Source organism: Merops nubicus, unplaced genomic scaffold, assembly GCF_000691845.1.
Source record: "Merops nubicus isolate BGI_N331 unplaced genomic scaffold, ASM69184v1 scaffold27896, whole genome shotgun sequence".
Taxonomy (NCBI): domain Eukaryota; kingdom Metazoa; phylum Chordata; class Aves; order Coraciiformes; family Meropidae; genus Merops; species Merops nubicus.
The window spans coordinates 13,868-40,707 of record NW_008617373.1 but is presented as its reverse complement, the minus strand read 5'-3'; the positions used below and the strand labels follow the sequence as shown (position 1 = coordinate 40,707).

The window sequence follows — 26,840 nt, the reverse complement described above, 5'->3', positions numbered from 1 at the left end:
CCTGAGCAGCAGAAGGAAGCTGGAGACAGGGTGATTGCAGAGCAATGTGTCACCAAAGCCTAGAGCAGCCCCTGGGGTCCCTGTGGGGCTGCTGCAGGTGATGAATGCATAGGAGGGCAGAGTTGTGTGCAACATGGAGTGGTTAATTCTAGCACTTTCCCCTCCTGTCCCAGTTCGATCCCGACAACACCGGCTACATCAGCACCGAGAAGTTTCGCTCCCTTCTCCAGAGACACGGCTCGGAGCTGGACCCCCACAAGCTGGAGGTCCTGCTGGCCCTGGCAGACAGCAACTCTGAGGGGAGGATCTGCTACCAGGACTTCGTCAACCTGGTGAGTGCTCTGGCTGGCAGGGCCTGTGAGTCCTTGGGTTTGCTTAAAACACTGGCTGTTAGGTGCCATCTCTCTCTCTCTTTTTCCCTTACGAGCACAGCTGTTTGCTGTGACCCTGCATGACTATCTGCATAGGCTAGCTGAAGCATTCAGTAGTGGCTGAACTCTCAAGCCAAGAGTCAAATTGCTGCTGATTTTTCCAGGTGAAACAAGTTTGCATGGGAAGAAACTGTGGGAGCTGTTGTAAGAGGAGCATGAAACAGTGGCTGCTGCTTAGTTCAGAGGCTTTTGCTCTGAATATCAGTTGGTAACTGTTGTACGGAGCCATTTGTTTGCAAGCAGAGGTCTGTCAGTCTGGATGTCTCCTATTTTATCTAGAGATTTCACCACTTTCAGACAAAATATATAGATAATGTTGTGGTGACTTGCTGGGTGGAGTCATTGTGCTTTTGTAGGCATCAACAGCAACAGGGATAAAGTGTTTCTAGGTCACATTCATGTTATTCCAGGTGAGATGTCTCAAACTGCATGAGTCATGGTCTGTATGCCTCTTTATCTCTACTAATGAGTCAATTGGTGAAGGAATCCTGCTGTTTCTTGTGAAGGCAGTTTGATGAGTCAATATGGGTGTAGGCATGTGGTGCTAGATGCCCAGGATGGCCTAGAAATGTTATTTGCAAGACAGGTATCTTGAAGAGTGGCCATCCAGGGGCTCTGCTCTGTTCTTGCTTTGTCATTCCCCACCTGAGTCCCAGCAGATGCAGTGCAGCAGTAGGTGAAACCGTGTAACCAAGTCAATGAGCAGTGAAAGTCAGTGACCTCTCTGAGGTTTCACTGGAAAGCTGGATGTGTTCTTGATGCAGAGTATAATAATTTGTAACTCTGGGTGTTCCTGCAGTCAACGTGGGGATTTGATCCCTCCGTTTGTCATGGTCACTGGTGCATGTGTTTGTGGCTTAGAAAGTGTCTTCTGTATGTCCTGTCTTCACATGAATCAGAAAAGTATAACAGGGCACAGCTGTCAAGGACCCGGGTCACATCCTCACTCAGGCCGTGGGCAGAGTGAAGGTGAGATTACTGGGATGCAATGACATAGATCTGTGTACGTCATCAACCTGTCTTGTTAGCCCCTTGCATGTATGTAGAATGTAGGTCTGTTAAAGAGATCACAGTGAGTGAGGGTTTTCCTCAGCCCCAGCTTGATACGCAGGGTGGTTGATGGTACTCTGTGACCAGCAGTGGTTTTATAGTAACAGCTGCTTGCTCTACAGTTTAGTACATTGGAGGTACCATGTGAGCATTCACTAACTGGGCTGCACAACACTTAGGTAGCAGGAAGAGGTGTCACTACTTTCTTTTACAGAAATGATGGCCTGGGGCCAACCAACACGCTGGCAATGGGCTCAGGAGTAGAACTGGGCTTTTTCATCTTTCCTCACTCCACTGAGCTCTGGAGCAGCACAGACTAATGAGAGGCAGGTGGGAGGTGGAAGGCTTGGACATCCTCCTCCTCTGGGGACTAGGAGATCGTGCCAGCTCACACCCACCCAATGTGATTTCTGCAAAATGGCAAATTTCCTGCACTGCTATTCAATGGTTCCAGTGAAGGAGCCATTGATTTTTTCTGTCATCACTCCTTCTATCCTCAGCTGCATTTTTTGCACTTTCTCATCAATAGGCAATGCAAATGCCAAAACATTATACTACTTACAAATGGCATCTCTCTTCTCACTCTCCTCTAGTTGCTATTGATTTCCAACATCCAGTCTTTTTAGGGGGCCTTCTCTTTTCCCTAGTTTCCTGCTCCCAAACCTGCCTTTTGAACAGGGGCAGCACAGCTAGCACAGAATCACTGTGAAATTAGTGATTTCCTTCACTTTATAGCTGTCAGTCCTGGAAACAGTGTGTTGTGGTGTTTCAGTGCACACTTGCACTTGATGATCATCAGCTATCTCTGCTTTTTGCTCAGGTTGTCTGTTTCAGTAGCTTACCAAGAACTGATCTACTCCCAAAAATGATGGTGCTGGATGTGGGGAAGGGAAGGGCAAGGCCAACCTTCTGCTAGATCCACAGAGGTTTTATAAGCACAGCTCTCTGTGTGTGGTTTTCCTTTTCTCCATCAATATTCCTGAACTCTAATATCATCAGAGAATCTCCTGGCCTCCCAAGTGTGTCCAAGGTACTGAAACTTTGGGCAAGAGATAAAATTGCATAAATGAAGCTCTGGCTACTGGAGAGGCCTTGAGGGGAGGAGCGGGGCTGAGTGTCAAAGATGCATTCCAGGGCAGTTGTCAAAGCAGAGGTGTGGAAGGAAGGAGACTCCTCTGTGTGTGCATCTGTGTGTGTCACAAGCAGCTTTCTTGGTTTCTTTCCAAGCATGGGGATGGAAGGAGCTGATGAGCTGCCTGCTGCAGCTACTATGAAATAAATTAACTCTACCTCAGCCAAAACCAACAGAAACATGTGTGTCTAACAGAATCCAGGAGAAGGTAGGGTTTAACCACTGGGCATCAAGAGAACTCTGTCTTTAATGATCAGTTCTTGGGATATGATATGCTCTCTCTCTTTCCTCTCAGCTTGATAAAAATCAATACGGGGTGGTCTTCCCTTTTTTCAACTTTGTGTCATGAACTTCTAGATGTACCAAAAATTTAATTCTAGGACTTCTCGCCTTAATAATGAGACCCACACAAACTATAAATAATTTGGGTAATGAATAAATTCAGGGAACCTGAAAACTTCTGGTGTGATCTGTAAAGAGAACGGGATGAAAAAAAATCAGATATGCAACACATTGGGGTTTATTCCTCCTCTGTGTATATGAGATTCATCTCATGAAGTTGTAAAACTCAGTGCTGCAATCGTATCCTCTTCCATTTATACACCAGGGCTTGCAAGAACAGCAGAAGGCAGCTGCAGATGGGTTTTCTTATCGTCTGTCCGAGACAGTGCAGAGTAACACAAGTGTTTCCTCTGAAAGTGGAGATGTCTCACGTGTTTCTGTTGTCTGGTTACTTTTCTGCATTGTGAAGAGAGATGCTAAAAATGCACAGTGAAAATTCTGGCTGTGAACAGCATGGGCCACAGGAGGATCATGAACAAAGCTGTTTCACTAACTGTGCTACTTCTAGAGAGGAGACAAGCCAGGAAGTAATTGTAGTTGAGATGTCATTTGCTGGGATCCTTGCTGAACAGGAGTTGTTGCTGGCAGTCCTGGCTTACTTCTTATAATACGCTGTGAACTGTAACAGAGCTAAAGGGCAGAGCAGTGAGGCCCTGGAGAGACTCAGACTCTTATTCTTTTGATAAACCTTCCATGTCTTCTCAGCCTTGGAATGTGAATTGCTGCTTTGGACAGGCGTGATTGTGGCTTTGCCACCTCCTCACCTTCTTGATTCATTCCTCTTCAGTTATGTGAGCAGGGGCAGGGGGGTGCAGTGGAGCTTCTGAGACCTGTGCTTGACAGAGGGCAATGTGGAGCCAGTTCAGGCTGTGCTGGCAGTTTATATCCTCTTGCTGTGAAAATCAGGTAGGCAACTCCCAGAAAGGAGTTATAGGAAAAGTTTTACAGAACCTCCTGTTTAATAAAGCAGCTTTTGCTAGAAAGGTAAATCACAGGTTATACCGAGACTGACACAAAATCTGTTCTGCAGCCCAGGAGATTTGCTGGTTCAACTATACAGACCACTTTTGAACCAAATGTGTTGTGAAAGCTGACCTCAATTCCTGTGGTCTAGATTGGACCTGCTGGCATGGGGCAGGAGGACTTGAGAGGAAGGGAATGTGGCTATCCCCCATTCCAGCACTGTTTCTCCAGCAGATGGGAGGAGGTGAGAGTCGATATCATTTGGGGTTCACAGTTTTAGCAAAGTCAGTTCTCCAGTGGAAGAAGAGCCAGGTGCTAGGGAACCAGCTCTCTGGTGAGCACTTGCTTGAGGAGCTGTGTTGGGTCTAGAAGAGCTGAGAGCTAATGCTGTTCCCTGAAGGCAACGGTATCTCAGCATGTTTGGGAGGCATTAGTAAGCTCTGAGCCAGAGCTCACATGACTTGGGAAAAACAAAATATTGCTGCTTCCAACATAAATGTTTAGCTGTAGTTTTGTAGTAACTTGAAGCTGAGGTAATATCTCAGTACTGAGCAAAACATATTAAGTCATTAAATGCACATCCTTTGTTTTCCAGATCAAGAATTAATACCTGCCTTCTTTTCCCAGGCCTCGCTGGCTTCTAGGGACAGGCTAATTCTACCTAATTTTCAGTGAACAACACACATTTTTTTAAGCACTATGTAATGATAATCAGGTCATCCTAATCCAAATTTTGCTGGTGCCAGCACACTTTCCCCTCCAGAGAAAGACCTCCTTTAATTTTTGTGATTTCCTCTGTGGCTTGCTCAGTGTGCTGCCAAGCTGCAAATCCTGGCTCTTCAAGGAGAGAAACGAAACTGCAGATGAAGGCCAAGAAATCTGCAGCCTCTGCTCTTCCTTCTCACAAGTGAGAGATACACAGGTGTACTGGCCATAGGAGAAGGTGAGAGGAAGATATTTTTGCAGTAGTTTTTTACTTCATGGAAGAGGCTGGGACATGATTATCCATTAGTGGAAGACTGTCTTGTGCTATACGCTGTCGACCTGGAAGTTCAAAGGGGAAGTTATTACATCAAAATATTGCTGGAGTCATTAAAATCTGGGAGGCGAAGGGGTTGAAGTGACCACCCAGAGTCTTATGGTCTGTCTGTGCTGGTAGGTGCTGTAGAAACACAAAGGTTAGGACTGAGTGCTAGCTTTCCTGTCCTAGCCCCAGTGATCTGTGTAGGTGGTTGAAGAGACAGCAGGACTGGCTGGAGGGATAAAGTACTTTGGGATTGTGTTATAATCCACAAACAAAAACTGAGAGTCCAGAGCAGGTCCTGAAATCTAATAAGTGGGAAACGAACTGGTTCAGTGGAGGTTTTGACTTGCACTTTACAGCTTCATCAGTCTATAGAAATGTACTGTGTGGCTTATCTTAATGAAAAAAATACAGCAAAATAATGAATTTCCACTCTAGTTTTAACACTTCCATAGATTTTTAAAAATCTGTAATGCCATATAGAAAGATACTTAAAGATGCCTTTGATTTAAGGACTATTAAACTCAAACATGTGCTTAGAACAAGCTAATGACTGCACAGCCCTGTGCTGATTCCACCTATGGGTGTGGAATTCATGTGCCTGGATTTAATGAAGTTGTGTTGGGAACATTCCCTTCTAGACAACTTGTTTGAAATTTGGTCAGGATAAAACCTCTAAAATGCTGTTGATGGTGTCAATAAATGGGGCTGTCTTGGGTCTGTTTCAGCTTTTCAGTGATAACAGTAAGTGGGGGATGAGGTTTTTTTGGTCTTTTTCTTTAAAGAGCCAATGGAGTTTGATGAGATCTTTAAACTGACCTGTGCAACCTGGAATGAGCAGCCGTGTTCTGCAGGGCAGTGGCAGTTTTCTCTCTGGATTCCACAGTGCTTTTCCCTTTGCTTTGTGCAAGGCACAGCATGTAGTCTGGTGGCCATTAAGATACATGTTGCTTTAGAGGCTGCAAAGCTCTTCCATCTGTGAGAGAGTTTTTCTTTATCTTTTTTTTCCCCCCTAGAGTCATATGTGTTTTGCAATTGTTCTGCAGACCTTCTGCTGGCTACCTAAGCCACTAAAAGGGGGCATTAAAGCACCTTCTTCAAGTTATGAGCTCTCCTTTTGCAGAGATCTCAGAGACAGTGGCACAGCCTCCCCATCAGCAGTCACCAGATGAAAAGTTCACATTGTTTGGGTCTGTGAAACGACTTTTCTCCAAACTCTCAATGTGTTGTTTCATCTTAACAGAGCAGAGGTGGGACATATCCCCAGCTGGGCACAGGATTTTGTAGCCCAGCCATGTCAGAAGGACCAGTTCTGCAAGGTGCTGAACCCCTCCTGCTGTTCCCTTAGCTCCCTAGTCCCTCTTGCTTTAAATCTAGCTTGCTTCTCCATTGCTTTCCAAGGCTTCACAACTAGCTGCTTATATTTTCCTTGAGACATTTTTCAATAAAGCGTGGCTGGAAGCCATTTGTTCTTATTAGCCACTTCAGCAATGATGGCAAGGCTTTGTTCTGTCCCTTGTGGGAACACTGAGTGTGCCTGTGGATTTTTTCATGGCCATCCTTTCTGCTTTGGAAGGTAACACTTGCCTTTGCTGTTCCAGGGCTTGCAATGGTAACACTTTTACTTGGGATGCTTCCTCCAGCCCGGCTTAAACTGAGATTTAAGAGAAGCAGTGAAAGAGGAGCTATAGCTAGGAAAAGGGATAACTTCTTTTAAGAGAAAACATTAAATTTTATTTTTTGGCTTTGTGAGTGTGTATGTGACAGCAGCAGGAGGGCTCCATTGTCTTTGTGGAGGTGAGCTTTTCAGAAGTTACATACCACATTCTTGGGCAGGGGGGCAGGTGAGTAAAGTCCTTTAAACCATGGCTTGCTTGAGCTTTATTTTTTTTAATGGTACTTAGAAGTACTTCATAGCATAGTCATAAAGTAGCTGTAAATTCCCCTTCCACTGTCTTTGCAAGTCCTTTACTGAGCCAGCTGACAGCCTGCATAGAATGCTTAGGTGAGCAAGGCTTTGCAGGAACTGTAGATAATTCTTTATTACCTGAACCACTGGGAAGATAAGCAATAAAGCCTAAATCTCCAATTCTCAGGGGAATCCCAAGGCAAGACAAAAGTTTGCCCAAATGAGTATCTCCTCTTCCTGCCAAATCGTTGTTCACTTTCTAGTAGCTATTTTAAACTCTAAAAGGCTGCTGCAGAATAACCCAGGACCTCAGTTCTAGTGGTTTTGTCTGGTGTTTGTCATTTTGTTCTCACTGTTGCTAATCTGGAAAGGTTTGTTGCAGGCAAAGCTGCAGGTTTTATAGCTCCATTTCTTCCCCTCTGTGCTTCCAATTAGCTGTGCTGTTGTACCAGGGCAGATCCTCTGCCAAACATCAAGAGAATTCCCATCTGGAGTCCTCCAGGATGTCTTTCAGCTTCCAATGGGACACTTCCTTTGTCCTTGATTCGCTGTCTTGGCTGAAAGTACAGGATTCCTGAGCTCTCTTCCTGGCCTTTATTCAGAGGTATAATAATAAATATTTAATTTTAAAAGGTTTGGAAATCTCTTCCTTCAGTACTTCATCTCGTATTAGACTATTATGAGTAAGGAGGAAGTTTTCTCAAGAGATAGATTAAAGCAGTCATGTGATGGTGTCCTTACCCACCTCTTACCTCTTAGTGTGTTAAAGCCCTTGTTCAGGTGCAAAGTTCTTACTCCAGGGAGCATTTCCAGAAGCTGGATACCCCTCCTGACAAATGTACCTCACACTGCCTTCATATTGGTTTTCTTCCCATTTTGGAGAAAACCAAGAGCCAAGTGCATCTTCTGAGGGGGGCAGAGAAGCTGTCAGAGGGCCAGGTGAGTATCCTGAGGTCTAATAATGGGGATTCAAGAGCTGTTTTTGGAGTGCGTTCACCTTGTATATTGATCTGAGTCCATCAGGTATTGGCTACATGTAGCAGCAGAGGACAGAACTTCCTTCCAAGTGAACTAGTCTCACAAATAATCATTATGCCAATTAAAGTGGAACTTAGCATAGAAATTTCCATCCTTTACCATGATTCCTCACTGCTTTCAGTCATGTACAGTTGAAACCTGAGAAGCATGATGTCAACTTGAACAGTTGTTTCAGTTGCATATGTATCTAAAACATACACGTGAGTGGGAAATGTTATAAAGATTTTTAAAAAAAAATTCTTCAGGAAAATTAAATCTGGATTCATCTCAGTTGCAGAATCTTTCCCAGTACCAAGGAAAAATGGAAGAGGTGTTGGGGGATTTAAAGTTTCCAACTTGCTGTGTTTTGACACAATGTTATTTGAACCACAATGTTAGTCTTGTCTTGGAAGCAGCGTTCTTGCAATTAACCTTGAAATCTGAATGTGATTTACCTCTTCTGATGGAACTGCTGAGAAGTCTAAGCCTGGCATATTTGTCAGAATTCCAGACAAAACCTTGAGCAGGGAATATTCCTGCAATGACCAGGATAATTTACTTGGTCTCTCCTGCCTCCAACTTCTGAATCCCCAGAGTAAACCACTGCTTGGTCAGAGAAAATCAGGATGCTGGTATTAGCTTTTTTTCATTTGATACACTTTGGAAAAGTGCTACCAGGTTGGCTCAGAGGATGTGAACATCTGTGACAGATGAACTTCATGCTGAGCTGTGTGTTTTGGGAGAAGCTGTCTTTACCCACATTAGCATTTTGTAGAAGTGTGGACTGAAGGAAGGAAATAAATGCGAATCTTGAAAGCAAAATTGATTGGAGAGGCTGCATTTGTAAGTAAAGTGGGTTATAAAACTGAGGCTGACAGAGGCTTTTAAAAAGCTTGTGCTAACTTCTGATTTAGTGTTCTGTGTCTTGGAGGATCAGAGCTGGAGAGCTGAATACATTGCCTGTCACAGTGCTGTATGTGTTTAAAAATAGCTGAAGACCAGTCTCGAAGATGCCAATATGTAATGGGCAGATATCCATGTTTTCCAAAACCTCCTGAGTGAGGCTGAATAAAAACCATTAGAAGAGTACTGTACCCCACACAAGCCATGAAACTGGAGATGGGGAAAAGCTACAGGACTTGGCTATTGATTATCTGAGGCAGCAAAGTAGTACAGATAGCCAAGAAACACAGAGAAATTGGTCTGCCAATGGGAATGGACAGTTTCCATTGCAAGCTGCAGGTTATCCCAGACTGGTTCTAGACTGGCCTGTGTGCTGGACAAAAGCAGGGCTTTGTACTTTAGCAAAGTAAAAGTGCATCCTAAATTCTGGTATTTTCAATGTTGAAGACAGGTTCAGAGCTAAGTATGAAAATTTTTCCTTTCTGGCAGATGTATCAAAGCCAGCCTTTGAGCAGAGCTGTAGCACTAAGCCTCAGTTTGGTTTGGTGTGGTAATACCCAAGGGCAGAAGTGGCAGTGCGTGGCTACCAGTCGTGTCAGCTTGGCTGTTCTACCAGGGAAATGTCTCTCTCTGCATATGAACTTTTCAGACATGAAGGACTAAGGGAATGTGTTGTTCCCAACTGCTACCTTCACTTTCTGGACTGTTTGCTGTACCCATCTGCCCACAGCTTTAATATCATGCTCATTAAAGAAGTCCCAGATTGACTGCATGAAGAGAAGTGGGATGGGCTGCCCTGAGCTTCTGGAGCCATAATAACATGTACACTGACAATGGGCCTAGTGTTCTTTCAGCTGATGATTAAATACTTGGCTCATAAATACCAATTTTATGTAATTCTGAATTCAAGTCAGCAAACTGTGACCATATGCAAGACTCTCTGTTTGGGAAGATTTGAGTCTTCCAAAGTCAGCCTGAGGAGCAAACGAGGCTTTTCACCAAGAGCTGGTGAGAGCAGTAGTAGTAACTCAATCCTGGATGCCCATTGCCTCCTAGTCTGTGATTGGCAACGTGATCCAAAGGCCTCTGGGGTTACTTGAGTTGGCCCAGGACTGTTGTGTTTGCCTGAGCCCTGGCAGTCAGTTGTGCTGCCTCTTTGGAGATCATTTCCTCATTGATGTGATGGGCAATGATGGCAGGTGGGGACCAGCAGGATGTCTTCTTACTGAGAGGCCTGCTTTTAACAGGTGCTCAGTTCAGCCAGTCACCCACATCTTGGTGGGTTGTGGGGGCTTTTCAGCACAGATGGTGTGCCTCTGACACTGTGTCCCTGCCTCATTCAGGTGTGAAAACCACACCAAGACTACAGCATTTAAAGGGAACCTGGACCTTCTTTCCATGTCCTCTGCTCTAAAGGAGGCCTCACATATTTTTATGAGGTGGCAGGAGGTTTAGCTGGTGCTCAGAGCTCTGAAGAGTTGAGTTGTAGTTATGGATACCAAAGGCTTTTAATTTTCTGAGTAAATTGGAATCTGGCTCCCACTGACACAGCACCTACTGTTGTTGTTGGATGCAGGTAGTGTCTTGCTCCTTGCCGGTCACATTCCTTCCAATGGGTCTGCTAGTGTGTCACAATTCAGGAAGAATGCACTTGGTGCTGGATATCTCTTTATGTTCTGCAAGACTGCAGCAGTTTGCTGCATTTCATTTGCAGGCAGTTTTCTTGTTGCTTCTTTGCTAAGGGCTGAATAACTTGAGTACCCAGAAGATCCTCTCTCCTGGGACAGGATTCCAGTCACCTAAGAAGTTGAGTTCAAAGGTATTTTCCATCTCTGAACACTTTGATCCCATGGCCTGATATCTGAGTTAACCATAAATGATTTCTCAGGCATCTACTTTCGTTTGTATTGACAAACCCTAGCAACTCTTAATCCCTTTATACATTTTTCTGGGCCTATTTCACAGTATCTGGGGAGGTCTACCAAAAATCAACACGGAGGAAGAGGCTGTGGCTGTTACTTACAAGTGCAGTTGATGTGATGGATCCATACCTGTTGTTCAGAGAAGCTACCAAGGGGCAATACCTCATAGTGTAGAGAAATAACCTTGTTGTGTGTGTTGAGGCATACAACACCTTTCTCCAGCAGTCACGTGTGCTCCAGAGAGCTGTCAGCATCTTGCCCAAGGGCTTTCCTTGCTCTTGTAATATCAACATTTACTGCTTTCCTATCATTACCAGTTTAAATAACTCTTGGTATTTTATCATCCAGATGTGGCCAGAAATAACCAATATGGAACACCTTGTAAAAATAATGGGGTGTGAGAACAGGTAGTTGAGAGAACAAAGCTATGACTCTTTCATCATTCCTTGGAGGAAATCACATTGTCACAAGCTTCCATTCTAGCTTCTATGTGGGGTGTGGCAAATCCTGTGGTTTATTTTCCTCTCTTAGAGGAGGAAGGCAGAGCTTTCTGCTGAGCAGAAAGGCTTGAAAGTGGTGCAGCATAGTGATCAGAGAAGTTGTGCAACTTGGGTTCTTCTGTCTCTAAGGTATGGCCTTGGGCAAGTCACTTAGTGTTGTGAGGTCCAGCTTCTCACCTCCCCAGGAGAGCCCGAGGGTTTGTTCACCTGAGGTACAGCTTTCACAGTGATCCTGCAGTACCCTGCTCTTAACAAAACTAAGAAGACTGTTTCCTTCTGTTTTCAGTATGTTGAGAAGCACTTTCAGAAGCATCATGCTGATGCATTTGCTCTGCCCTGGCTGTTACCTGGGCTCTGGGCAGTGATGCAGAGCAGGACACTGGACTGAGGGGCTGGGCTGAATTCAGGCAGCTGAACTGAGCAGGTCCCTCCTTGCCATGCTCAGCAGTAACAGTGGGGTTCAGCGGTGCCTGCGTTAGAATCCTCTGCTCAACAGATGCAGAGAAATTCCTGTTCCGAGCCTAGCACAGGCATGAGTGTCAGCAGCCTTTGGAGTCTCCTGCCCATCTCTCTCAGCAGTGATGAGGTGATCGTCTCCTGAGGGTGGGCAGCATATCTTGCTGCTGAACTGCAATGATGACTGACTCTGGTGGACTCTAGGAGCACTTATATTTTCCCCTGAAGTGCTGCAGCAGAGGAAAGCACTGACCCTTTTCTCACAGGCAGGTAAATCACACATATCACTGTAATCAGAATAAGCACATCAGCAGCTTTGGTCAGCTGTCTGCGTCTTCATCTGTAGGAGGCAAAGTTAGAGTTTCAGTCTGAATTGACCCTGGTCCCCAAGCGGAGCGAAGCCAGGGGGAACAGAGCGAGCTCTGCCAGGGAGCACGCACGCACCTCTGCCACAGGCTGCTCTGAGCTAACCCAGAGCACAGCTTTCTTCTGTGGAGACAGTGAGGTCTTCAGGTGGCTAAAGGTACTTCCTGAAACAGAGGTACATCTGTCACCTACCAAAAAGCATCTCCCAAATGCTAAGGATCAGCCTTACAGCTGGGGGATGCTTCTCTGTGAAAACGTTGTCTTCCAATACAAATGAGCTTTCTTAATGTAACCGAAGATCACCAACTTTTTTTTTCCTTCATCTTCCCTAGTTTTAGAGAAAACCTTTTTGATGACAGACCTGAGAAGACTTGAGGAAAGATTTTTGTGGACAGACTTTTTTCCTTCCTTGCCTTTTTTGCTTCTTTTGCCAGAAGTATTCTTTTACAAGTGTTTTATGAATGGAAAAAGGAAAAAGGGAGCAAAGGAGAAATACCAAAAAAGGACAAAGAGTTTTTAGGTTAAATCTTTTTCTCACTAAAGCAACTGAAAAAGAACAGCAGAAACAAATTTTTTCCCCAGATTTAAAATACTTAATAAAAAGATTAAAATAGATCAGTTGCCTCTCAGTGTTGCTCACATTGGTGGATTTCTGCATTGGAGGGACAGGCTGCAGATGGAAGGCTAAGAAGGGATGGGAGGCTGCTGGGAGAACGGCTGGCAGTGCCATCACCTCAGATGGCCCCTTTGCCTCCCTCCAGTGATTAACAGGAGGTGGCTTCCCGCAGTGATTACTGCGTTTTAAGCAGCTTGGTCCAGCTTGGAACAATTACCCGGCTGCCTGGGCACTGGGAGCACAAGCTCTGGGCTCTGCTGGCTTTGGGATATTAGCCGAAACCAGTGTGACCCAAGACAACTGGAAGGCAATGGTGTTGAGCATCCTCTCTTACTGGGTTCTGGGAGGCTGAAGGTGCTGGTGGTTTCTGAGATCAGCTGGCAGTTCTTTCAGACAGAGGACCAGGCTGTCACGTTTGCTTTGCTGCCTTTTGCTGGAAAAGGTCCCCACAGAGTGGTCTCTATGCACAATTAGCCTTTTAAACCTTCCTGCCAAAGATTCAGCCAGTACAGACAGTGACTCCAGTGCAGCAGGTTTGTTTGACATAAGAGCTAATTAGCAATTATCCAAATTTTGGTGCAAGCTCTTTCAGACCTGTTTATTTTTTTTCTGGTTTTCCGCCTCCCAAGCAGGCTAGGCACAAAATTCCATCTGCCTAATTTGTAGATGCAATTGCTTTAATTATGCATCCAAATTGGGAAAGTGTGTGCTCAAAAAGATAGGCAGCTAATTCTATGCATGTAAGATGATAACACATATACAGATTAGCTGTGTCCTCCAAATCCTGCACCATCTCAAAACCTGTCCCCTCTGAAGATAACTGTTTTAAAAGAAGAAGTCCTTTCCTCTTGCACGTTTAGAGCAGCTAAGACAGCCTGTACATCCATTTGGTTTGTTGGTTTGTTCCACCCTGATGATGCAGTTTTGTTTTACACAAAGGGATAATTTTCTTTGCCCGGAGCTAACTCCTGCCAACAAGGATCAGAACACAAGGTTTAGATGCTCTGAATGCACCTGCTGCTACGTTCAAGAAATGTTCTGCCCCAAGAGATGGCAAGTATAGGGAAGTGTGATAGAGCAAGGGGAGATGAAGGAAGGAGGACACAGGAATGTGGATCATGATAACCAGCCATGAAAACGGTGGACAAAAGGCTGGAGAATGGGCCAGAGGACTCAGTCAAGTACCTCAGCGGCTTCTGCTCTGCCTTGCCAGCATTCTGCCCTGACCTCATGTGTTGGCATCCTAACAGCAGACCCTGCTACTGGTTTTCCTTGCACCCTATGTAAGTTATCTTGTGAGCATCCTGAGACTTGGTTCCTAAGGCTCCACCCTGCTGGTGGTTCTCCTGCCTGCCCGGATCTGGTGCTGCCAAACTGGCACTGCTCTCCCCGTATGGCTGTGCCAGACCTTGCTGTGTCCTCATGGTTTCTTCCTTCTCTTTTCGCCCAGATGAGCAACAAGCGGTCGAATAGCTTCCGTCAGGCCATCCTGCAGGGGAACAGGCGGCTGTGCAGCAAGGCGCTGCTGGAGGAGACGGGGCTGAGCCTGGCGCAGCGGCTCATCCGCCACGTGGCCTACGAGACGCTGCCGCGGGAGATAGACCGCAAGTGGTACTACGACAGCTACACCTGCTGCCCTCCCCCCTGGTTCATGATCACCATCACCATTGTAGAGGCAAGTACCCTGCTGCCTTCTCCTGGGAACCCACCCCACGCTGCCAAAGGCTTTGCTGGAACAGGCACGGGGGCTAGAGTGGGACCCGCTTAGACCCAGACGAGGACAAGCATGGAGCTGGTAGCCTTTTTGGCTTCCCTGTGTGAGTGTGTGTAAGTGGAGACTGTGGTCCTATCTGTCTCCAAGCGTGGTTATTAAACATTGAAACAATTTGTATATGAAACTGCAGAATTTGGGGAAACCGTAGCAAAACTTTTTGAGGAGAGAAAATCTGGACAGTCCTAGGGAAACTGGTAATTCAGATAATGGGATTAGGAGAGAAATTCCTGTATGGCTCCCTCTGAATGGAGAGAAAGAGAAGGGAAGAGAAACTGGACTAAATATTCTGACTTGCTGACCTGTTGCCCAAATGAGATCTTTGCACACTTGCTGAGTAAGGTGCTTGAATAAGCACAGAGAAGGTTATAACATGGCACTGATCAGTAGGGCACTGAGTTCCTCTGACTCAGTGGCTGGCGTGTTACACAAAACCAGGTATAGAGTTATACTAATGTGTTGCAGGTTCCTCAAAACAGGGAACTTTCATGCTGTGTGAAGCTGTCAAATGGCAGAAAAATAATTGTACATTTGACTTTTTTTTCTCCATGATTTTAAGAGAAGGGATTTGCTAACCAAAGAATCTCCCTGCCCTTCTAGGTTGCCTTTTTTCTTTACAACGGAGTGGTATTAGACAGATTTGTGCTGCAAGTCAGCCATCCCTTATACCTGAAGAACGCATTACTTTACCATCCTCAGCTCCGTGCTCAGGCTTGGAGGTACCTAACCTACATATTCATGCATGCAGGGTGAGTACTTACAAGCTGCAGAGATTCCCCACAGTTCAGGTTCCCCAGAGAGAGGGAGGAGGAAGGGACACAATCAGCTCAGAAATAAATTTTAAAAAATCCATTCTGGATTGCATATAAAACCCTGAAGCTGTTGTGGCGTGTTGGGCAAACTTTCACAGCTCTCTGAAGGGAAGAGGCAACATAAGGTGCTTAACAGATGCTGCTCTTTCCCAGCAGTGTTGTGACCACAGCTTTCTCTTACTGTGTGTTCTTCCCCAGTGTGTGCTTCCTAAAACTCACCAGACTGAAGCCCAGTGTCCCTCTAGGGAAGCTGTGCAAGTGGTAGAACAAATCTACAAAGATGCTGGACTGGTATTTAAAAACTAAACGGTGTATTCTTGCTAGACTTCCTAGTTGAGGTTGGAAAAGTCAGTTAAATTCCCTGTGCCTATGGTATGTCATCACTTAGTAACGTTGTCCCTTCCATAGGGACTGAGATAATGCCTAAAAGCCTGAGTCAAGGTTGAACTCCTGTTTTGTACACACTGTACAAACACCAGTGTTCCTGGAGAGCTGACAATCTCGACTGACCAGATGGACAGAGAATGTTCCATCTGATGCACAGTGCTAAATGAAGGTGCACAGTAAAATGAACCCTCCTTCATCCCATGGGAGGTATTTAGCAGACTTGGGAAGGGAATGCAAGGCATGGAGATTCTAACTCTGTGCTTCTCAACTGTGCTAGTCCTCCCAAGACTCAAAGAGCCTTGGTTGTGTGATTTTTGTGATGCCATGGTGATGAGTGAGTGTCACAGGAAAGTTCATTCCTGTACAAAACACTCTACCCCCTCCGAGTAGTTTCTCAGATCATTATCTCTACACATTCCTGGCAGATAATTGCAATTTTCTCTAATACTCTCATTGAAAAATCACAGCAACAAGCTTTTCAGCAGTAGTCTATAGTTTGAAACCAGATAAAGACCCTTTGTTCTTAGGAAGAAAGCCTATATTCCCATCAGCCTATGAAAGGCCAGAAAGATCAAGCTGCTCTTTTCCTTCTTCCATATCTCTGATGGGAGACATGCTGATGTCTCTTCTCTGCCATGGAATAATTGCTTCGGTGTGCAATTGCCCTTGAGCACAAGATGTTCCCCAGATCTCTGGATAAAAATCATAGGATGGAACAGACTCCACCCAAAGGGAGAGTAGAAAAAAATGTATACATGAAACTTTGGAACATGGCAACATCTGTACTCAGCATACTAAATCACTCTAAAAAGTCCATTGTATGTAGGCTTCAATCTGCAAGTGGAGACTATTAGCTGAGATGTGAGGCTGGTTGTGTAAGATGAGAACTGGAAATTTTCACCACAGAGGATGTGGGGAAAACTGGGCTTGTGAAAGGAAGAAATACTTCATTTTTAGCTGATGTTAGTTAATTTGTATTTGGGTTCTTTTTCTGGTGGTGGTGGTATTCTACTATATCACTCAGGTAACCACAGATTGCTTTGGGATACATTGGAGGAGAAGCACCTGCAGGAGGACAGCTTTTGCAGCACTGAAATGTGGCATGCTCTCCTAGCCTGTGCGAGGCCAGCCGCTCCTGCAGCAGGCAGTACTCTGCCTTTCTTCACACCTACTGGCTCAAAAATGCCTGAGGTTCTTCACATCTGTGGCTGGCTCAGAGACGAGCAGTGGGGAAGGTGCTGTGCAGGACACTCATTGGTTTTGTGATGGATTCCAAGTTCTTTAGCTACATAGCCTTCTAAACAATGAAGAGTCTCACTGGAACAATAAACCCCTGATTTATCTGCAGTATCTGGAGTTAAGCTAAATGTTCATTTATTGCTAACTTCTGTCTGGTAAGCTCCTTTCATATCAGGAGAACACATAAATCTTGGAAAGGTAATAAGGTTTGTGAGTAGAAGCCCATCATTCTCCTCTCATTTTCAAATGAGAAACTAACACAATGCCATGGAATCTATTGTTATCCTGCTTCAAGCTGAGACTTTAAAAAAGAAATGTGAGCTGCTCCTTCATTTAGTGCACTTGGTCTGTTTTTTTGAAGAGCAAGTGACAGCCAGAAGGTATCCAAGAAGACAGCAGTTGCTACAGCCTGGCTGGCTGTGCCTCTAGAAAGATTCCAAAAATGTATGGCCTGTGTGTTGGTCCTGATGGAGGGAGCTTTGTCAAGGGCTGAAAAGGCAGGCAGAGTTGTAAATTCTGCCCTTCTGCTTTCATGGAAAGCAGACGTTGATTATCTGGGGCCCACGCATTTGTACCACTGCCATAACTAATGACTTGCATTGATGCTCAGTCCCATTTGTTTGGTCCCAGGGAAGGAGAAGGTCTTTAATAAATCAATGAAATTGTCATTTCAAGAATGACGCATTCAGCACTGGCAAAGGCTAATTATATTTTATGGGTGCTTACTGACTGTGGAGCCTTCAAAGCTCTTAGCATGATGGGGAGGACAAGTGAATGGGATTGCCCTGGAAAGTCTTTTAGAGAACAGCTGTGAATCAGAGCAGCCACTTTAGAGTCTAGGATAAACTTTGCCGAGCTCTTACAAAAGCTTCCTTTGAAAGATAAGACCCAGTGCTTTGTTGGAAATGTCAGGTGCCGCCTCATGACGTTGGCTGTGCCAGCCAAAGCTTCTTCCCTCCCCTCTGTGAAAGGGCACTTGGATGCTTGACTCTTTCCTGTGATTGCAGTTTGACCTTTGCTGGTTGTTCCCAATTTAGTTCCTAAGTTCTGTGAACATGCAGGATCAGAATGAATGCCAAAACATGCCCGTGCCCAGTGGCTTCAAAAGTCTAAAGCAAGGTAGTAAAAAAAAAAATCAAGTTACATGCAGCAGTTTCCCATGATGACAAATTGTAGTGCTGAGTGTCTAGTGCAGGAGAGAAATTTATCCTGGGAGAGTAATTCTGGAAATGAACCTGTTAAGATATCTGGAAAGGGCTGTTTCCTGCATATCATTTCTGGCATTTTTTTCCAGTCCAACTCTGAATTCTCGTTTATGAGACTGTTCTGTCATTGCTGCATCTCACCATAAGCATTTTTTCTGATGTATATGGGAGATTGCTATGGTAACATGAAGAAAGACCAAACCAGTGAAAATGTGTATAACTTAAACCAAAGATTGCTAGTGGCTGTCTGTGAGAAATCCTTTTCCTGTATAAAATAGGATGTAGATTTTTCAATGCAGTAGGTACTTTGCCCTCTTTCCCCCAAAAGATGCTGCCTCCTGTATTAAGGGTACCACTGTGTCACTTAGGTCCACCTGCTTTGTGAGCAGACTCAGGCACTTTTCATACAGAAACTATGCCCCTTGGTCCAGTGAGATGTGGCCAGTAAGCAGGGTCACAGCCCTGAGAGCCCGGGGTGAATCTCAGACACTAGCACAGTGTTCAGAAGGACCCTGTTCAGGGGCCTGGTGTTGTTACCTCACTGGAAGATCCTGCAGATGGCAAAGGCATGGGTAAATATTTGTACAGAGCTTTGAAAAGCAGCCAGACAGGTTTTTTTAAGTACTATTGATTAGACCCAGAAAGAATTCGCTTTGAAACTACTGATTCAGCACAGGAGAAAACTGCTGCACTGATGTCTTTACCAAATACACACACCTTGGCTGTGCATCTCTGCCTCTAGGCTGCAAGAGGTCCCGTAGGATGTGCACAGTGGGGTTTTCTAAAGACGAGTCTCAACCCAGCTTTTCCCATTGTGTTCATCAGGAGTTTTGCTACTGACTGTAATGGGAACAAGGGTAGGTGAACAGAGAGCTTCAGTGAATTCACCCATGTCTCACTGGGCACTTACCCAGAGATAAAAATGCCTCCTGCTTCCCTTTCTGACCATGATCCCATTGAGGTAGGAAAGGACGAGGGTCAGATACCACAAACAGTAAAGCATTGTTGTGTGTCACAAGGAAACAGCAACTGTCTTGGGATGGCCAGGCTGACCTTGCTCTTGACTTGATGCCTGCTCCCCATCAGGGCAGTGTAACTTGCAGGAAAATGCTGCATCATTAGGAAGGGACAAGAAAGGAGCAGGTCAAGTTTCAAGCTTCTCTTCCAGGCTCTGCTGCCATCTTGCTGCTTTTTTGGACAAGTCGTTAAACTTCTTCAAACAAACAAACAATAAAGGTCTCTAAGAACCAAACACGCCATGAGGTCTTTGCTAAAAGAGCCGGATGGATATGGAGAAGAAAATGATTAGCAAGGAGGGAAGAAATATTGCAGCTCTCAATCTGATGCGTTTTTAGGAGCCATTGTTTTTCCCAGTGTTACAATCTACTTTCGTGAAGCAGCAGCTGTTTGATTCCTTTTCCATGACATCTCTGACTCAAAGGTAGAGAAGGGAGACAAAGTGTTAGAAAAGAGGACAACTGTTGTTTTTCCTTGCTGCAGGATAGAACACCTTGGACTCAATGTTGTCCTTCAGCTCTTGGTTGGAGTTCCCCTGGAAATGGTGCATGGAGCAGTGAGGATCAGTTTTGTGTATGTTGCTGGAGTTGTGGCAGGTAGGTGACGCCTCTGGATGCCTCGGATGAAGAAGCATCTGAAAATGGTCTCTGCTGTCTTTTGTGTAGGATAAATATTTTGTGACATTTGGGTGTAGAAGAGTGGTCACTGATCTTCTGTGCGTTGAAATTCTTTTGGAGGCTGGTAGTGGGAAATACACTACAACTTCACATCTGTTTCTAACTAGCTGTAGGCACTGTTTTTAGGAGATCTGCTGAAAAAAAAAGCATCAACAACCTGCTACTTGAAAATAGCCTTGCTTTAGATGGACTTCCTGGATGTGGAGAGGTCATGCTGCTCCTGTCCTCTTGTGTCCCATAGAGGCCTAGAAGGAAAGTGACATCACAGGCATCCCTGCATGAAGAATCTTTTATTTTATTTTTTTTTCCAGATCCTGGTCCAGCTCTTCCTCCATTTGTCCTGTGCTGTGTGCTTTCTACAGCCTGAGTAAGCAAGAGGTATTTGGCTGTAGGTTCTGAGCAGTACACAGTAATCTGGAAATGTGTTTAATCATGAAGCCATGGGGTTGATTGATTTTTTTTCGTTTGTGCTATATTGCTTTTATTTATGTTTGACATATCCAGCAGTTTAGAGGTGATGAAATTTAGCTGACAATAGATCACCATCTAATTAAAACATGGGGAGAGTGTGAGAACAACCAGGGGCTTCACAGTGGAACTCGGACAATGACTGCCTGCCTTAGTGCAAGATTTATGGTGATTTTTTTTTTTCCAGCTACATAATTATTACTTTTTTTCTGTAATGAGCAGATAAAGCCTTTGTAAGATGGGTTGCATTGGGTACTATAAATCCTGCATTCCAGTAGAGAGACTGTGGAAAGAATAATTGGACCAGGACACAGGACTAGGCATGGTACAAACACCACACTATTTAATGCAGTGAAAGGAGTTAGCAGACCAGCTCCACTGTCCCTTGCCTGTTATTTTAATAAGCACTAAAGTGGTCCCCAATCTGCAACTTTCCAGACAAGCTTTTCTCCAAAGATCCATCTACTAAACCCTGGGGCATCATCTGTATATGTGTAAATACACATCGCACATCTGTGCCAGGTAAGGGAAGCAACTGAGCATTGAATCTGCTGCAAACACTGTGAGCTGCTGGCTGCCTCTGGGATTCCTGTGGCCATGGACTTGCTGGCACAGTCCACAGGGCCAGAGGCAGGTTTTACTGGGCGTTGGGCTGGGCTGAATCCCAGAGCTCTGGAGGCTTCTATAGCCGGTGCCGGAGTGAGGCTCACTAGCCCACCTGGCATCATTGATTCGTTTCTGCAACACAAATGATGCCTTTTTTTTTTCCCTCAGATGAGCTGCCACATCCTCATAGACTTGCCTTTCACACCTTATGACCTATAAAAAAGAAACTGCTAAATGGAAAGGGAAAACTTCCCTTCTTAGTGCAGGATGAACTACAAATGTGGCTAGATGGTACCACACAGAGAAGCATCCCATGATGGCCTTACCTGTTTGAGTTGTTAGCCAATTATTAAACATGCTTTGTTCTTTGATACGTGCCAGGAGAGAGAGAAAGAGGCATACTTATGCTGAGGATCTGGCAATATAATGGTAACACAGCTCATGAACAATCAGAAATAAACAGTAAAATGTAGGCAGAGGCCATAATAGACACTCCTTACTTCCATGGTTTTTTCCTCATTTGTCTGACTTTACTAAGAAGATATGATGAGCCTGAGATCAAGAGACTGAAGGTATATGCTGAGTGCAGTGTCCAAGGACTTAATTGCAAGTTCTCATTATTACTGTCCTAACTTCACATTGACTTTTCCCTTAGTGGCAGTGTTTAAGAGCTGAGGAGTCTCAGGGCTGTACAATGAAGGAGGGGAGCTATCAGCAGAGCCAGCTGGTAGCACCTCAGCATTTTCTTGACCCAGAATCAGCTGAGCAATTAGCAAAGAAGTTTGTTAGATTCTGTACTGCCAAGAACTCTCTCAAGATTTGCTATTGTCTTTTTCTCATTCCTGCTCATCACAAAGATCTTCATTATCTCTGCCTTGTGACACAAAGCATGCCTTTGTCTCTCTCTCTCTCTCTCTCTTAAATAACTCTTAAAGTTTGCAATTAAAGGAGCTTTGGGCAGATCTGAGCCTCCAATTAGGATAAGGTGAAGCAGTGTCTATGTTTGGATGTATTGTTATTAGTGGTGCCTTTATTTGACTGACCTGTGATTCCACTATCTTGTGTTTACTGCCTCCATCCAGGTTATTTTTAGCTACTTTACTCTGAAGTTTTGTAAGTAACTTTGTGCTTTGCACAGTTCCTTCTCACTGTGCAAGTATTTGTCTTGCCAGCATGGGAGCTGCTTCTCTTTTATCTTCAGGTGAGGAACAAGATACAGATGTTTTTCTGTCGCCTGCTTCCTTGTTATTTTAATCGGGGTGTGAGTGCCTTTTTGCAGCATAGGTCTGAAGATAGGTTACTGCTTTGCTTGGCTGCTTTTAAAGTAGGTGCAGAAGAATCGATCAGTCACTGTCTTGGCAGCACTACAGGACTGAGTTGGCTTCACAAGTTGATTGATTCTCCACGCCCCCCCTTCTCTCTATCTGTACATTACTGACCTGAAGCAATTAGCACAAAACAGGCAGTAGTGGGAATGTAGGGTAAGAGAGAGCGTGTCTATGTGGCTGGCAGTTGTCACAAACCCATTTTCTTTCTCCCAGGGTCCTTGGCAGTGTCAGTAGCTGATATGACTGCGCCCGTGGTGGGCTCCTCGGGAGGCGTGTACGCTCTCGTCTCAGCTCACTTGGCCAATATCGTCATGGTGAGTACCAGAATGATTGTCTAACCTCTTCAGAAGTGAGACAGGGATTTGAAACAGGGCCTGACCCAACTGTTGGTCATTCAGAGCTTGCCCCAGTGAAGACTCTTGTCTCAGTGTTGTGGTCCTGCAATGGAAATGTTAAACTGCAGCTGGTGCCTTGGTTACCCTGATGACTGGCAGCTTGCCAGGAGAAACCAAAGATCTGGCTGGTAATCCAAGAATTATCAGTGTACTCTGGGCTATCAGTTCTCCTTGCAAGGGCTGACAACTGTTTGGAAAATGAGGAGCTGACTGGCTCTGCAGAAGTTGCAGACCTGGGTCTGTCTGTGGGTGCCATGAGATGTTAGTGGGTGCCTAAGGAAATGGAGTGTTTGGTGGCTTGGTGCGCAGAATGTCCCATATCTCCGTTTGTAAAGCCCAGACTGAAGCTGAATTCTGGGTGTTCTAGTGATGCAACTTTTTGCCTTTTCACCTAATTAAATAATTTACAAAGGTCACTAAACCCCAGCATCATCATTCCTCTAAGACCTGGAAATAGAAGTTCATCCAAGGTCCTTGGCTAGGTGGTGGCAAAGCCCAGCGTATCTGCCCACGTGGCTCCTCAGCTGACTGAGGACTCGTGTGGTGGGACAGGGCTGCGTGCCTGGCCTGTGCCAGCCATGTCAGAGCAGAGTAACCATAAAAATGATGGTAATGTGTCCTCCCCTGGGTCTGAGTGGGAAGATAATGCAGGTCAGCTGCAGCAGAGACAGAAGGTCTGTTGTATGTGTGCTGGACAACGCGTGCGTGTGGTGGGGCTGGTGCCAAGCCTAAAAGAAAGGCTGGTTGGTGTGTGGTGTTTGCACGTAGCGGAGTCGGCAGGCACCGGCTGCAGCCCACAGTGGTGCTGCTCCAGGCAGCCTTTGTAGCAGCTGGCAGTGGGGGCAATGAGTGCTTTCCTGGGCAGAACAGGTCTCCTTTGCTCTCTTCAGGCTTTTTGGAGCATGAATGAGCTAGGGACTGTTGCCCAAATCAGTACAGTTGAGTGGCTGGCAGAGGGACGGGGAGCGGAGGAGTGGGGCTGCCCCTATATCACAGGGTTTCTACTGGAGAAATGCCTCCTTACAGACAGTTATTTCCAGTATGATCTGTGTTCTCTGGGCCAAGAGGAGCAGGAAGGAGTTTCCTCTGTCTCACAGGGTGGTAATGCAGGCACAGGGTTTCTTCACACCAAGATTCACAAGGTCAGAGGGAGGTATTGGAGGAAATTTTGGGTTGCTTTAAAAGAGGCTCTGCCAGAGGTAGGTGGAGATTCTTCACCAGTTACCTTCCCAGATTCCTAAAAACATTGCAGAGTGGCCTGTCATTCCACAATTCATTGGCTTCCTCCAAATCTATTTAACAATTGCTACCTTAGCATCTATATTTCTCCATTATCCACTGCCTCTTTTCTTGTCTGAAATGACTTTTACTGCCTTTCCCATTCTGGTGGGTTTTTCTTTTGCTTTTCTTTCCCTCTCTTCTCTCTCCCTGCTCCTTTTGGCTCCCATATGCTGAAAGATGTGCTGGCCACAGTCCTGCACAGGGGCTTCGAGCACGCTGAGAGGAGGAGGGACTGGTGCAGGGAGGGACTCTTGAATCTTCTGTTCCCTTCTGCCTCCTGGCAACCAAAGGAAATTAAAACATTCCTCTTTGTAAAAATAAATATTCTACGAACTAGATACATAAAATAACCAACAGGGGGAAGCAATAAAGTATGTCACCCTAAGGAATAGAGTGATGGGGGGAATTCAAAACAGCTACATGGAAATGAAAACCGAAGGAAGCCACACAGTATTAATCAGCATGAGTTCAGAGTCTTCTGACTGCGTTAGGTGTCCCTGTGGAAGAAGAAAATGAGTTACTTATTTTGTAGAGATTGCATTTTTGCAGTCACAGAAGTGATTTACAGACAGATGCCACATAGAGCCTGAATATATGTAATATATATTGCAGAATATTTCTTCAGCAGACTGAAAACTCATTGGGTGTCATTAAAATTAGGCTAAAGATTTTACAAGCTTTTTTTTTTTATGCCTTCAGTGTGATGAACAGGAGTTTTTTTTTTTTCACAAGAAACCTGGCTAGCTTGGTATCTCATACTGCTTTCAATAAGCAAGATGCCATTTAGTCACTCAATAATAGTGTTGTCATACATGCGAGTTCTCCAGAACACAATCTCTTTTTCCACTTGGAAATTTTGTGCAAGTGGAAAAGGAGGGTTTTAAACATTTCTCCCAGGATTTCTGTCATTCAGAGATTCTTATTCCACTCTATTGATTAATGACCAAGCCTGAAGGCAGAGGAAACCAGGTCCAGGCTTTCTTGCAGCACTGTTTCCTTGTTATGCTTTTGTTTGGGTCTTTATTATTTGTGTGTGCTCTGCTGAAGATCTGAGTTGCAGAATTTCAGGGAGCCTGAGCTATAGGCTGTAGCACTGGAAAAGCACAGTAGAGCTTGAGTGCACTGAGAAGTGGCCTTGACAAGTCACAGTGCTTTGGCTTCAAGTGAATCATGATGAGTTGTGTGTTGTTAACCAGAATGATGCTTGTGTTGAATACTGGGTACTTCTTAACATTATTTTATTTGATATGGTCTAATACAACAGAGTTTTGCAGGGAAGATAAATCAAAATATTTTCAGAAGCCAGAATTTAAGGTGAAACATCATGCTAAAAGGTTAAAAATCAGCCTGTTTGAAGAACAGAGAATGGCAAGGCCAGCTAAGGACCATGCCACACCAGCTGGATCTCAGGCAAGGAAAGTCAATAAAACTGCCAGGCAAAGAAGTTATAGACCATCCATAAGTTGGACATGTCTATGAGATATCCCTCACGGTAATGTCCCCCAGGATTGACAGATCTGTGTTTGATGTGGCCAGTGGAAGGTTCACAGCCAGGTGGCAAGGGCAACAGAAGGGTTTTGTTGGGTTGTCATCCTTTGTGCTCTTCCAGTGTAGTTCTGAATGTAAAATCCCTCCAGGTCTGCATGCAGCATGACTTTGTTCTCCTTGTTTCTTTTCCAGAACTGGTCAGGAATGAAGTGCCAATTCAAACTGCTGCGCATGGCTGTGGCCCTGATCTGTAGTGAGTATCCTGCAAGGCTTGGCACACACGCAAGCCTCTTTTGTTTGTCCTTGTCATAAGAGGTGATGCTGATTCAGAGAGTTTTGACTTCACAGCAGTTTTGGTAGGAACTTGCAGCTGGACCTTCTGGCTGAAGAAACCACATCTCTCTCAAATGCAGATTTTGGCTTTCAACACAAACATTTCTAAATGAGGATTTGTTGTTAGCCAGCAACTGTAGGTTGTGGCATTTGTAAAGATCTGGGACTTAAACGTCTCTTCTTTGAATTCATAAACAAGCCATGCTTTCATAATGACAGTACTTTGGTTTCCTAGAGCACATCCTATTTGGAATGGCAACACATTAATGAATTGTCTTCCAGCTATATCCCTAGGGTGGCACGAGAAGGGAAACTAGGCCATATATTCCTCACAGACAATTGTCTTTAAAGTCTAGTTCTTTTTCTTCTGGTTTTGTTATAACTTTTGGAAGGTGAACATTCCCTCACCTATCTACACTCCAATGAACCCAGACCACTTACTAACCACTGGAGAGACTTCACGTCTGTGTGATGCGACCCCTCCCTAGCCATGGCTTTCCAGTTTCCCTGTGCTCACTGTACAGGGCAGCTTCTCCCTCTCCATCTCCTCAGGGATGCAGCACTGCCTGCAAGATGGACTTAAGAAGGGATAGACCTAGATAATTAATTTGTTTTTCCTCCATTGTTCCAGTGAGCTTTGAATTTGGAAGAGCCGTGTGGCTGCGATTCCACCCCTCTGCTTACCCGCCCTGCCCACACCCCAGCTTCATGGCTCACCTGGGAGGGGTGATGGTGGGAATCACCCTTGGTGTCATCGTCCTGAGGAACTATGAGCAGAGACTCCAAGATCAGACTTTATGGTGGATCTTCCTTTCTATTTATGTCATTTTTGTCTTGTTTGCGATCTTCTGGAACATTTTTGCCTACAGCCTGTTGGATCTAAAGCTACCTCCCCCTCCTTGAACACATGGGACAGAAAACTGGAGAGTGGAAGTCATGTCAGCTGTGTTAGATGAATGAAGATGGAGGATCTATTTTTATATTTAACTTAGGGGAGGCTGATTCTTTTGAACACAAGCGTGTGCTGGAGGAGATGCTTAAAGATCTCATGAAAGACTGGGCTGTTCGGTTTGTTCAGAAATCTAGCAGGTACTGTAATACTGGCTGGCCTGGACCCTGCAGTGTCCCCACTGCCAGGGCTTCCATTGGGCAGCTTGTACTTGGGCACTTATCACTTGGTTTGTTAGCACACATCAGTATTT

The 26,840-nt window shown here is 45.0% G+C and overlaps 1 protein-coding gene across 1 annotated transcript; it reads left to right on the top strand.

The window, feature by feature from the left end:
* Positions 1 to 152: 152 nt before the first annotated feature.
* Positions 153 to 26,541, top strand: RHBDL3 (rhomboid, veinlet-like 3 (Drosophila); the record flags this gene model as incomplete). The annotated part of the gene is made up of 7 exons (XM_008943133.1): positions 153 to 332; positions 14,082 to 14,306; positions 15,003 to 15,151; positions 19,546 to 19,658; positions 22,355 to 22,455; positions 25,498 to 25,558; positions 26,270 to 26,541. Coding segments are annotated over 7 exons (1,101 nt in total), but the record flags the coding sequence as incomplete, so codon positions are not given.
* Positions 26,542 to 26,840: the final 299 nt, after the last annotated feature.